General features: G+C 40.1%; 1 protein-coding gene across 5 annotated transcripts in view; it reads left to right on the top strand.

Moving 5' to 3' along the window:
- The window catches only part of slc4a11 (solute carrier family 4 member 11), a 221,203-nt gene that overhangs the window by 185,224 nt on the left and 22,877 nt on the right, over nt 1-13,102 (top strand). For all 5 annotated transcript variants that reach the window (XM_051928228.1, XM_051928227.1, XM_051928229.1 and 2 more), the window contains 4 exons: nt 516-648; nt 3,103-3,176; nt 5,950-6,190; nt 7,833-7,939. In XM_051928228.1, coding sequence (XP_051784188.1) covers nt 516-648; nt 3,103-3,176; nt 5,950-6,190; nt 7,833-7,939 — 555 coding nt within the window. The remainder of the gene's footprint in view (nt 1-515; nt 649-3,102; nt 3,177-5,949; nt 6,191-7,832; nt 7,940-13,102) is intronic.

Here is a 13,102-nt window from a genome sequence, read left to right as displayed (position 1 = left end):
TATCTACGGTATATTTTTTATAGATTTGTAAATTGCCAGTTGAATGAGGAATGATGGTTATTATAACATGTGACCTCTGTCTTACATATGTGTAGATACGTATTCATTCATCCACATTCTGAGCCCATTTTTTCTTTTACATGACCTTAGGGAACTAGAGCCTTTACCAGTAGACTCCTGAGCAAAGTACATTAGGATGCTGCCTGAACAGAGAGATGTGTAGAAATAACATATTCATGTACTTAATGATAAAATACTGATTAAGAAATAAGTTTGGATTGGATTTCATTTTCTCTTGCAAGTTGTTTTACTATATTTACCCATAATACATTCTGGTTCCCCCACTTTATAATAAAAGTACTGATCAAATGTCATGATCCATATTCGTTTCAAGTATACTATTGCATATTGTTTTTAATAGTAAGCAACTTCGGACCTCTTTTGGTGGTTAGTTTTTAATGTTTGTTAAAATGAAATTTAAATTATGTTTTCTGTTTTTCTTTCTGTTTTTCCAGTTATCAAGGGTATTTCAGATGACTATGATCTCAACTTCCCTGCCTTCTATGCTTGCATCGGCCTATGGAGCAGCCTATTTCTCATTTTTGGGGCTGTTTTTAACTTAAGTCTGCTGACAAAGCTCTTTAAACGGTTAGTTTTGGTTCTTGTATCATGAACTTCTAGCTTCTATCATAGAATGAACTGGGATATACAATCCCCGCTTCACTTCCCTATAATGAAGCTTCCTTACCTCCCACATTCTATACACACTCCCAAATTATCTTTTAGTCAGTAAATATTTTACTCGGGCTGTAACTGTGATTTAAATAATGCATGGCACATTTCCCAAATCAAAAATAATGGACTGTCTCATTTACCAAAGAATCATAAGGAAGAGTTCTAAATGTGTCTATTAGGAATTCAGCGCTTAATGGCAATAGATTCAGATGTAACTTAGTTTAAGCATAAAATATCTGTTGAAATAAGATATCAAGTTTACAGTTTCAAAAATGAAAGATTATTTTTGAATATCAGTATTTAAGGTTAATTTCTGAATCTGGCATTTGCAAAATAAGTATTGGAATAACTATGGCATGACATTTCGCTGGAATGATGCTGCAGCCATAAATTTAAAAAAGTCTAAAAGTTGCATTTTTGAAATCAGTGCCTAGGTTTTCTCCTTCTATTTTATGATTATACTTGTAGGATTTCTGTGCTAGCCTACTCTGGACAATTATTATATATAATAATATTTTCCAAAGATATCATTTGGGTTTTAATTATCCTGGCTTATAAAACCTGCTTGGTGCCAATGTCTAACTCCAGGTGTGAGATACATTGGTGATACTGACTGACACTGTTAAGGTACTGTTATATACACTGTATGTATTGTTTGATTCATGGTGTATTATTTAAGCTTTATTGACATTAAACAGATTGTGATACTGTCACTTTGAAAAGGTACTACATAAAATAAATACTGTTTGATTAATAACGCAACTAAGAAAGACTTTCCTGCAGTGTGAATGTTACTTACAACAGCAAGCTCAGACATACGTATCCAGGAAATCCTCCTCGCCCATCCCTCATGGTAGAATTCTGGCCTCATTTACAAAACAGGACACAGTCACAAATGTTCCTTGATTGTGTAAGGTGCAAGATCCGAAAGACAATTTCAGTCAAATTTATGAAACAAACCTCTACTACTGAACAATTATATCTGAACTTGGAATCAGCTATGGGATAATGTACAACTCTTAAGTGCAACTAATGTGCCTATGTTTATATACATAATGAGCTAATAATATTGAAGTACATCCTAAAAGGACTATTTATAGGTAGGACACATCTTTAGGCTGCCTTGAATGAAAATAATAAAGCAGGCACTGTCAGCTCATAAAATACAGTATTAGGAGTTAAGCGTTATTAGTACAGCACTATGTAATGTTAATATAGCGTGTTTACAAAATCACACAGTTGATGATTCAGTATGTTTTTTCAAATGTTGTTATTAAACAGATTCAAACTATAGAAAACAGTTTTTTCCAGGCTACTTCCAAGTTTACATAATCGATTAAAAAAGTGCAATACTGAAGTCTGGCAACTACTTAGTCTTTATATACTTTGAATGTTAATTAAACTGCCTTACAATTCGTAAACCTTTCTGTCCCTCTATCATTAATGAATCTGTATTTTTCTGAAGCAGCAATATTAATTAAGCTTTTTAAATGCCTACTTAAAACAAATCTATCTAGTATGGATCATTCCTTATAATATCTTAGGCCAGACAAGGATCCATTGTAGGAGACTTTAACCAAATTCACATCACAAAAGCACTATATAGCTCATTGTCGAAGTATGTAAAAAATTCCTTTTCAACAAAAAGTCATGCAAGTTCACATAGAATCTGACATCTCAGTGCCTTGGTATTATAAAACCTATGCCTAGTAATGAGAACTTTTTGGGTTTTGCTGAACAGTCAGCTGGAGACTGATTTCTTATGTTTTATTGTTACACTGGAAACGTTCATGATTAACTGCACTAGAGAAACTTCTAGGCTTTACAAAATTTTGACTTATCTGTAAACAGAAGAGCTGCATCCTGATGGTTTAACCCTCTCTCCCCCATTATTCGTCATTCGAGTCACCAAGGGTGAGTTGATTGTGATGCTAAATTCTAAAGACAAACATTAAAAAAAAAAGCTTCAGAAAGTATCTAAACAAACTAATCAGCCCTTTCAATGTTATTTTTTATTTTTTATATACTTGTGTACTGCCTTTGATGTTGATGTATAAGAAATTATTCTGTTTTTACAATTTGTGTGTGTCTTAGTAAGTTGTATTATTCTGCTTCTTTAAAGAAGTGTTTCTTAGTTACCTCAACATAAGTCTAATGATCAGGACTCCCATCTATAGAGAAAGGTAAAACCAATTAATTGGGAGTCTTACCCAAAGGTCTAAATACTTTTTGGCATTGCCAACAGGAAAGCAGATAATTAATTGACTGACTAACATCTTACCCACAACTTTGCCCCCTACAAGCCAATATTGTTCCCCCAATTAGACTTTTTTTCTTGATAAAATTTTCTTTTTATTTATGTCTTAGGTCAACTGAAGAAGTCATAGCCATGTTTATTTCTGTTACATTTGTATATGATGCAGTGAAGGGAACTACTAAAAGTAAGTACTCTACATATTATGGAGGAATGTTGCTAAATGGATTCTGCTACTCAGTTTGAATTTCAAATAACAATAATTTTGGGACAAAAAGATTTGGTTTGGTCAGGGTTTTTCTGTATTTGGGCCTTCTTCCACTTTGTGCATAAGAGCAGATAAAAAATAGAGTATGGAAACAAAAAATCATATTGCAGCAACCCAAAATGTGCGTGAATCACTGGCACAGGGCGCTGTCAGTGATTAAATGTTTTTGTGCAAGACATTTATTCAGATTAATTTATGCACGGCGGACGCACAGAAGCGCATGCGCACTGCACCCCAGAGTCAAACCCAGCAGCTTCCCAGAGTCAGTAGGTGGTGCCCAAACAACACAACCTGTAAACTAAACTTGCTGTAATCCACTGTGCCAGCAGTCTGTGTGGCATGTTTGAATCACATAACGGTAATTCAGAACAGAGAAACAAAAACGAGACAGCATGGATAAAAACAATAAACGGAGCTCCTACAACGCGCTTCACAAACACCAGAAGCAAAGAAGTCACGGCTCCAGAAACAAAGAGCTCAACGATTACAAATACAAAACCGAGCCTGTACGGATGAAAACAATGAACGAAGGTGCCTACAACGCGCTTCTGGAACACTACATGCAAGAGAGGCACGGATCCAAAAAGAAACTGCAGAAGGGCTACTAAGTCGTTTAAAAGGTTTAAGACGTTCAGTATTCCAACAAAGAAAAAGCCAAGGACAGAAATGACGGACAGACGCTGAACAATTCCGCCAGTTAGCTGAGAACGCATTCTATAATGAGTCCACTGTTCATGAAAATTCATTGGGATTAATGAGTGTCATTTGCAGTCATTGTCATTCACGTAACTTCCTTGAAGAAAAAACTGGCAGTACAACTGATGAGTTTACACGTTGTTGTCAAAAAGGTCAAGTTAAGCTGCCTGCTTTGGATGAATATCCTGAATATGTACGGAAGCTTTTGACTAACAATGTACCCAAAAGTAACAACTTTATGGAATGCATTAGATCCTACAATAGTTCATTTGCTTTTGCATCTACCAATCAGTATTAAAAGTAAGTGGACCAGCTCTATACCCTTAGCAGGGTCCTGGAGGGTGCATGGGAGTTTGCCCACCCAGTCTACATGTGTTTTGTGGACTTGGAAAAGGCATTCGACCGTGTCCCTCGGGGAATCCTGTGGGGCGTACTCCGAGAGTATGGGGTACCGGCCCCCCTGATAAGGGCTGTTCGGTCCCTGTACGATCGGTGTCAGAGCTTGGTCCGCATTGCTGGCAGTAAGTCGAACTCGTTTCCAGTGAGAGTTGGACTCCGCCAGGGCTGCCCTTTGTCACCGATTCTGTTCATAACTTTTATGGACAGAATTTCTAGGCGCAGCCAGGGCGTTGAGGGGGTCCGGTTTGGTGGGCTCAGGATTGGGTCACTGCTTTTTGCAGATGATGTTGTCCTGTTTGCTTCATCAGGCCGTGATCTTCAGCTCTCTCTGGATCGGTTCGCAGCCGAGTGTGAAGGGGCTGGGATGAGAATCAGCACCTCCAAATCCGAGACCATGGTCCTCAGCCGGAAAAGGGTGGAGTGCCCTCTCAGGGTTGGTAGCGAGATCCTGCCCCAAGTGGAGGAGTTCAAGTATCTCGGGGTCTTGTTCACGAGTGAGGGAAGAATGGAGCGTGAGATCGACAGGCGGATCGGTGCGGCATCCGCAGTAATGCGGGCTCTGCATCGGTCTGTCGTGGTGAAAAAGGAGCTGAGCCGCAAGGCGAATTTACCAGTCGATCTATGTTCCTACCCTCACCTATGGTCATGAGCTATGGGTAGTGACCGAAAGAACGAGATCGCGAATACAAGCGGCTGAAATGAGTTTCCTCCGCAGGGTGTCTGGGCTTTCCCTTAAAGATAGGGTGAGAAGCTCAGTCATCCGGGAGGGGCTCAGAGTAGAGCCGCTGCTCCTCCGCATCGAGAGGAGTCAGATGAGGTGGCTCGGGCATCTGACCAGGATGCCTAAATTTTTTACCTCCATCTTGACTTTCAAACCTAATGGATCAAGTTTATTTCTAATACCCTTGCTATTTCATGTTTGCCGATCTATTCCAGTGAAAGAATTTAACATGTTTAAAATGGAATGTTGGGATTCAATCAGATTAACTATGGGGGATTACAATATTATTTCGAATATCATTTATTTTGTATTTACAAATACAAAATAGTGTCCTAAGTTTCACTAGCAGTTATTAGGAGGCATTCCATTGAGTGAGCTGAGTTTAGAAGATGATCAGTAGAGTAAAACTCTTGGGATACCAGCATTATCATTTGAGTGAGTGTTGAGCTGGAGTAGTAGTTTAGGTGCGTTCCACCTTTACAACATTTGCATAAAGTACCTTAAAACACTTGAGTGAGAGTGCAGTGCCATTTAAATTGTGATAATAATTTATTACTGGCCAACACATGTGTGTTATTGGAAATGATATGTATTCCAGCTGCTATTCAACTGCCGTTTCAAGTCAGAAATCTAGATCACTCAAAAGGCAGATTAATGTCCACAGCCATCTGTGTGTTTAAGGTTCCTTTGTCTTTTTTTGAGTTTTTAAATGGATATTGTCTGAGTGGCAGGATGTTTATTACCTAGGAAACAGTAATAAATATTCAATACTGAACAATAAAGATCCAGCCTAAATATTGTGATGTATTTAACTGCAGCTGTTGGTGTCTACTTGTTAACTCTTGACCCATGGTGACTCTGTTTACAATGTGTCAGTTTTTGACAGGTATTACTCTGGAGCACATCAAGGGAAGATGAACACCAGTAATGTCACTGTACAGATGGCCTGCTCCTTTCAGAATGCTAATTGTTCAAGCCACTCCAATTCTTCAGCTGATCTAAATTCAGAAGGGATTGGTTCCCAGGTGCTTTGTATGAGAGAGACTGCTGTCCTCAGTTTGCTGCTCATGATGGGCACATTGTGGATTGGATACACACTCTATCAGTTCAGAAAAAGGTGTGATCTGGTTGACTGATAATCTTTAGACTGAAATGTATTGAAGTGTTTAAAAGAGAGAAATATATTGTTATATAAAGAAGTAAATCTAAAATGTGAGTTACGGACATGGTAAGATTCTCATCTTGATTTTCAGTCCACCTTTATTCTAATGCCCAAGACATTACCTGCCATATATGATGCAACAGATTTGCTTTAGTCACCCATTTAAAGGTCTGGACTTTCTCCTAATGTATCATGTGTTTCCTGCAAATTATAGGTCCTAGAATTAACCCATTATTGACCTTTTGCCAAATAATTGTGCCTGTCATTTATTTGAAATTGTTTGCTGTGGGCTTTGTGTGCTGTCCATCTCTACAATAACAGGTAATGTTTTGACTGGAGTTTATAATATACACTGGAAATGATTTACTACCCATCTCTGTTCTAAGGCTCTACTTTATCTTTTGTAACTTGTTAATTTGCCATCTGTAATGAAATCTCTGGATTTTATGTACCAATCATCGCTTTTGTAGTAACCTGTACTTTGCCAGTATTTTATCATTTTTACCTTTGGTTCAGTGTCACACCACATTAGTCTAATGCTCTAGGATTAAACTACTAATCACCTCTAATCTAATGCCCAGAACATTACAGCTACCCATAGTCTTAGTCCCTCCACTACCTGAATAGTCAGTATTTTACCATCAATATAGCTTTAATGTGCTCTACATTATATGCAGCGTCCATCTAATCTAATGTCCCAAACTTTCCCTTCTACCTGGTAATCTAAAATTCTGAACTTTACATTAACCAATTAGCATCCAGAGTTTTTCCTGCCACCTACCTTTTATCAATTTCCTATCTAATTCTACTACCCATGGCCCAGCTCCTTATACTATCTGCATCTTCTCATTTAAATATAATGAATATCTAGTGTTATGCCTGACACCCAATGTTAGTGAAGTAAATTTTACATGACTACCACTTCTAACCTAATGGCCTGGGTTTAAGGTATCATTTATGTCTTCTTTTCGCTGATAGCCATTCCAAATAAATGCCATGAGTTATCTGCTACACTGTTCTTCTCAGCTCAACTCTCCTTCCCTAATGTTTACCCACTAGGCACTTTTAATCAGTCCCGACATTTCTTGGGATCCAGTACTCCTCTAAAGCTCTGGGCTTTTAACCTAATGCATCATAGTTTCCTGCCAATTATATGTCCTAGCATTAACCTATCACTGACTGCTTCCCTTTCACTAAATGCATGGCCAGTTTCAATCTAAAGATTTAAAGATTTAGTTCACATTTTCTATGTAATAAAGCAGACCTTTTTTAATTGGAGAGTGACACTTTTAAGCAAGCCTTTAATAACTAGAATCAGAATATCTTTATTGTCATTGTAACAAATACAACGAAATTAGGTGCAGTCCCTGCAGTGTCAAAATATAAATAAATATAATTACAAAAGGATAAGAAAGGATAAGAAGAAATAAGGTAGAACACAAACATTCAACATAAGACCTTAATTGCACAATTATTTGCAGATCAGCCTCACTTTGTTAGTCCAAGGATGACACATATGATATGTTTTAGCTAGCTGAATAGTACTTAATTTCCAGTTCTTCAGTTAATTTGTATTCTTATATTTTTTCTGTTTTAGTCCATTTTTACATGTTCAGATTCGTGAGATCCTGTCAGATTGTGCACTACCCATCTCTGTCCTGGTCTTCTCTTTTGTAGGATCTTACTTCTTTTCCAGCATCAAAGGTCAGTAAGTTGTATGTGAAAAAGGCCATATAGTGGTTGTCCATATTAACTGGAATAATTACCCATATTAATACAATAATGTGCTTTTCATGTTCATTTAGATCGCTGTTAATTGAAGGAACAAATCTATTTTCCTGATTACTTTTCCCTTACATTGTATTGTTGTCTGCATATTGAGCTGGCAAAATTTTACACCAGATGCCCTTCCTGACGTAACCTTCCCCATTTATCCGGGCTTTGGACCGGCACAAAGAAACACATTGGATTTTGTATCCCCAGGGGCTGGGTTAATGGGGTAGTACAGGAGAGTATAGAGAGGAAGAGGTTGGCGAAGAAGAAATGGGATAGTCAGAGAGATGCAGAAAGCAGACAGGAATACAAGGAGATAAGGAGTAAGGTGAATAGAGAGGTGGCAAAGACAAAAGAAAAGGTGTATGATGAGTAGTATGAGAGGCTGGACACTAAGGAGGGAGAAAAGGACCTGAACCAATTGGCTAGACAGAGGGACCGAGCTGGGAAAGATGTGCAGCAGGTTAGGGTGACAAAGGATAAACATGGAAACGTACTCACAAGCGAGGAGAGTATATTGAGCAGATGGAAAAAGTACTTTAGAGGCTGATGAATGAAGAGAATGAGAGAGAGAAGAGGTTGGATGATGTGGAGATAGCAAATCAGGAAGTGCAACGGATTAGCAAGGAGGAAGTAAGGACAGCTATGAAGAGGATGAACAATGGAAAGGCCGTTGATCCAGATGACATACCTGTGGAAGCATGAAGGTGTTTAGGAGAGATGGCAGTGGAGTTTTTAACCAGATTGTTTAATGGAATCTTGGAAAGTGAGAGGATGCCTGAGGAGTGGAGAAGAAGTGTACTGTTGCCGATATTTAAGAATAAGGGGGATGTGCAGGACTGTAGTAACAACAGGAGAATAAAATTGATGAGCCACAGCATGAAGTTATGGGAAAGAGTAGTGGAAGCTAGGTTAAGAAAGGAGGTGATGGTTAGCGAGCAGCAGTATGGTTTCATGCCAGGAAAAAGCACCACAGATGCGATGTTTGCTCTGAGGGTGTTGATGGAGAAGTATAGAGAAGGCCAGAAGGAGTTGCATTGCGTCTTTGTAGACCTGGAGAAAGCATATGAGGAGTTATGGTATTGTGTGAGGAAGTCGGGAGTGGCAGAGAAGTATGTATAAGTTGTACAGGATATGTACGAGGGAAATGTGACCGTGGTGAGGTCTGCAGTAGGAGTAAGAGATGCATTCAACATGAAGGTGGGATTACATCAGGGATCAGCTCTGAGCCCTTTCTTATTTGCAATGGTGATGGACAGGTTAACAGACGAGATTAGACAGGAATCCCCATGGACTGTGATGTTTGCTGATGGCACTGTGATCTGTAGTGAGAGTAGGGAGCAGGTTGAGGAGACCCTGGAGAGGTGGATAGAGAGGAGAGGAATGAAGGTCAGTAGGAACAAGACAGAATACGTGTGTGTAAATGAGAAGGAGGTCAGTAGAATGGTGAGGATGCAGGGAGTAGAGTTGGCGAAGGTGAATGAGTTTAAATACTTGGGATCAACAGTACAGAGTAATGGGGATTGTGGAAGAGAGGTGAAAAAGAGAGTGCAGGCAGAGTGGAATAGGTGGAGAAGAGTGTCAGGAGTAATTTGTGACAGACAGGTATGAGCAAGAGTTAAAGGGAAAGTCTATAGGACAGTAGTGAGACCAGCTATGTTATATGGGTTGGAGATGGTGGCATTGACCAAAAAACAGGAGACAGAGCTGGATGTAGCAGAGTTAAAGATGCTAAGATTTGCACTGGGTGTGACAAGGATGGACAGGATTAGAAATGAGGACATTAGAGGGTCAGCTCAGGATGGACGGTTTGAAGACAAAGCTAGAGAGGTGAGATTGCTTTGGTTTGGACATGTGCAGAGGAGAGATGCAGGGTATATTGGGAAAATATGCTAAGAGTAGAGCTGCCAGGCAAGAGGAAAAGAGGAAGGCCAAAGAGGAGGTTTATGGATGTGGTGAGAGAAGACATGCAGGTGATGTGTGTAACAGAACAAGATGCAGAGGACAGGAAGATATGGAAGAAGATGATCCGCAATGGCAACCCCTAACGGGAGCAGCTTAAAGAAGAAGAAGAAGACTTTTCCTTTGCATGTGTTTTTTCATTTACTTGCTCTAATATTAGTGTGATTATTCACTTATTTCTTTATTTGCCTGTCCATTTTTTGTTAGGTTAAAAAAATCATTCTACAACTTACTGATTTTGTCAATTTATTTATAGAATTGATTTTTATTTGTTTTTTCTTGTATTCATTTGTATTTTCTCAGTCTCTGAGTAGTCTTCCATAGAAATTATGACAAAAGCAGCCTCAACTTTCTTTCAAAAATATGTGTTTGCAAGAAATAAATACTGTTTATTTTAGACATACAATCAAACATACAGTAATATTCATCTTCTTTTGTGAAGCCCTATGCTACCATGTTTGGAGCTTCCTAAGACCCCTCTCTACATTTAATGCTTCTGGTAATCCTTTCTTGTAGAACTTTTTATGATCATGCCTCAGAATCTGCTTTAAGGGTCTTTGTATTACTAATCATCTCTCTCAAAACTAATTACTTTCTGTCTGACATCATGACCAGTAAAATAGGGATGCACATACAGTATATCTGAGTAACAATGATTTAATCAAATGAGTAACATCTATCAATTTAGCCATCCATTCATCCAAATTATTAAACAAAATTGTGTAAATGTTAGTAGTCAATTAATTGGTTTGCAGAAGTTACCCCTTACTGAACTGTAATATAAGCAGGTTAGAGGTAAGGCAGCTTCTGTTCTATTAGACATTAATCATCCCATTAATTAATTTCAAATGTTGTCTTCAAACTGTAGATTTTGATTCTCAGGGCTCCAAAGGAATAGATTTAAGAATGCTTTTATTCCAAGTGAAATTAGCACTTAAAATTCTAGTGACTGTACAGGCTTTGATGAGGTTTAGATTTTTACAGTCTTGTTAGAATTCAGTATTTGTATACGAAAGAATCCAAGGCTTGTGCTCTGATTGCTTATTTCTTTTATCTGTTGAACATTATTTCTGCATTCCTTTAGCAAACCACCTTGCCATTATGATACTGTCTGCTTTGCCTAACCCAAGCAAACTCAGCCTAATTTTGGGCTACAGAGTGCCAGAGCCTATCCTAGCAGCACTGACTGCAAAGCAGAAACTAGGGATGGATAGGTTGTCCTTCCACCAAAAGGTATAGTTCTACAAGCATGCATTCACTGATAAATGTTAAGCTTAGAGTCACTGAACACACAGAGTACATGAAGGAATCCATATACATAGGTCAAGAACGTCAGGTCGCGGAGCATGAACTGGTACAGTGTGTTACCGCACCCACCACACAATGAAACAGCTCGGGATCCCAGTTGGCAACCCCACTGGCAGACACGCAGTCCCGTCCCACTCTCTGAAAATGACCCTCTATCTGCTGCAGCCAGATGTTACGTGGGCGTCCCCTTGGCCTGGTCCAGCCACTCGGGTCCTGAACAATGAGGATCCTGTGAGCTGGATCACACTCTGGGAATCGTGCCACATGGCCGTAGTGCCGCTTCCTCACAATGCAGGTAATGTGCCTCATTTGGGACTCCATGAGCAGCAGCTCATTCAACACAAAGTCAAACCAGTGGTACCTAAGGATTCTCCGAAGAGATGCAATACCAAAGGTGTCTAGTCTTTGTCTCAGGTCACTGGATATCGTCCATGTCTCACATCCATATAGCAGGACAGGAAGCACCAGGACTCTAAAGATGCACAGATATTGGGAGCGCAACACACCCTTTTCCAGCAACCTCATGACCCCCCATGCTCTCCCATTCTGTCTACTGACTTCATAGGAAGAGTCACCAGAGACACAAATGTCACTGCAGAGGTAAGTAAACCTCTTGACATGGTCAACACTATCTCTGCAGACAGACACACACTGCTGATGGCTGTGCCCAAGAGGTCATTAAAGGCCTGGATCTTGGTTTTTATCCAGGACACTCATAAGCCCAGACTCGGAATCCTCGCTCAGTCTCTTAAGAGCCCCAATCAGAGCCTCCGTTAACTCCACAAAGATCACAGCATCGTCAGCAAAGTCAAGATCAGTGAATCTTTCTTCACCAACAGATGTCCCACAGCCACTGGACCTCACGATCTTGGCCAACACCCAGTCCATGCAAGCACAGAGCCAAGTAGGAACAAGAACACACCCCTGACAGACCATAGTATCAACTTGGAAAAACATAGAGGTTCTGCCTCCACTCTGCGCAGCACTCACAATACCAGCCATGATATCCAGCAATGTTGAGGGGATCCTGCGAACCCTCAGGATGTCCCACAGGGCAGCTCGATCAACTGAGTCGAAGGCTCTACGAAAATCGACAAAGGCTACAAAGGAACTCTGCCGATATTCGTGTTTGCGCTTCATGAGAACTCTCAGTGCCAGGATGTGGTCAATGGTAGACCTCTTGGGCATAAAACCAGACTGTTCCAGTCGCTGGTAGGTGAGCAAGTGATCACGGATCCTATTGAGGACGAGCCTAGCAAGGACTTTACCCAGCACCAAGAGCAGTGTTATCCCCCTGAAGTTGCCGCAATCCAGGCCGTCATCCTTCCCTTTCCAGATTGGGACGACAAGTCTCGTTTTCTAGTCAGTTGGGATGACGCCAGTCTCCCAAATGGAAACAAAGATTGCTTGCAATGCCAAGAGGACAGCCTTACCACCTGCCTGGAGAGGTTCACCCCGGATACCACAGATCCCTGCAGCCTTTCCTCCACTCAGCTGATTCACCAGCTGTGTAATCTCAGTGAGATTGAGTGGTTCACAGCTAATTGGAGGATCAGCCGCAAGGACCGTGTACCCAGAGATATCCAATATCTTAGCTGGAGGATCAACTTTGAACAGCTGCTCAAAGTCACCAGCCCAACGGGTCACAACTGCAGTGTCATCCGTAAGGACCATTCCATCAGCCGCCTTGACTACGACTGTCTGAGGAGCAGATGTGGATGTGCATAATGCTTAAGTTCCTCTGTAATCAGGACGTGGGTCACTAGACCACAGATGGTGTGTCATTTGCTCACAGATTCCTCTAACAAACGACTCTTTATCTGC

Source organism: Erpetoichthys calabaricus, chromosome 5 (assembly GCF_900747795.2).
Source record: "Erpetoichthys calabaricus chromosome 5, fErpCal1.3, whole genome shotgun sequence".
Lineage (NCBI taxonomy): Eukaryota > Metazoa > Chordata > Cladistia > Polypteriformes > Polypteridae > Erpetoichthys > Erpetoichthys calabaricus.
The sequence above is the reverse complement of the archived record's forward strand: the minus strand, read 5'-3'. Positions and strand labels throughout refer to the sequence as shown.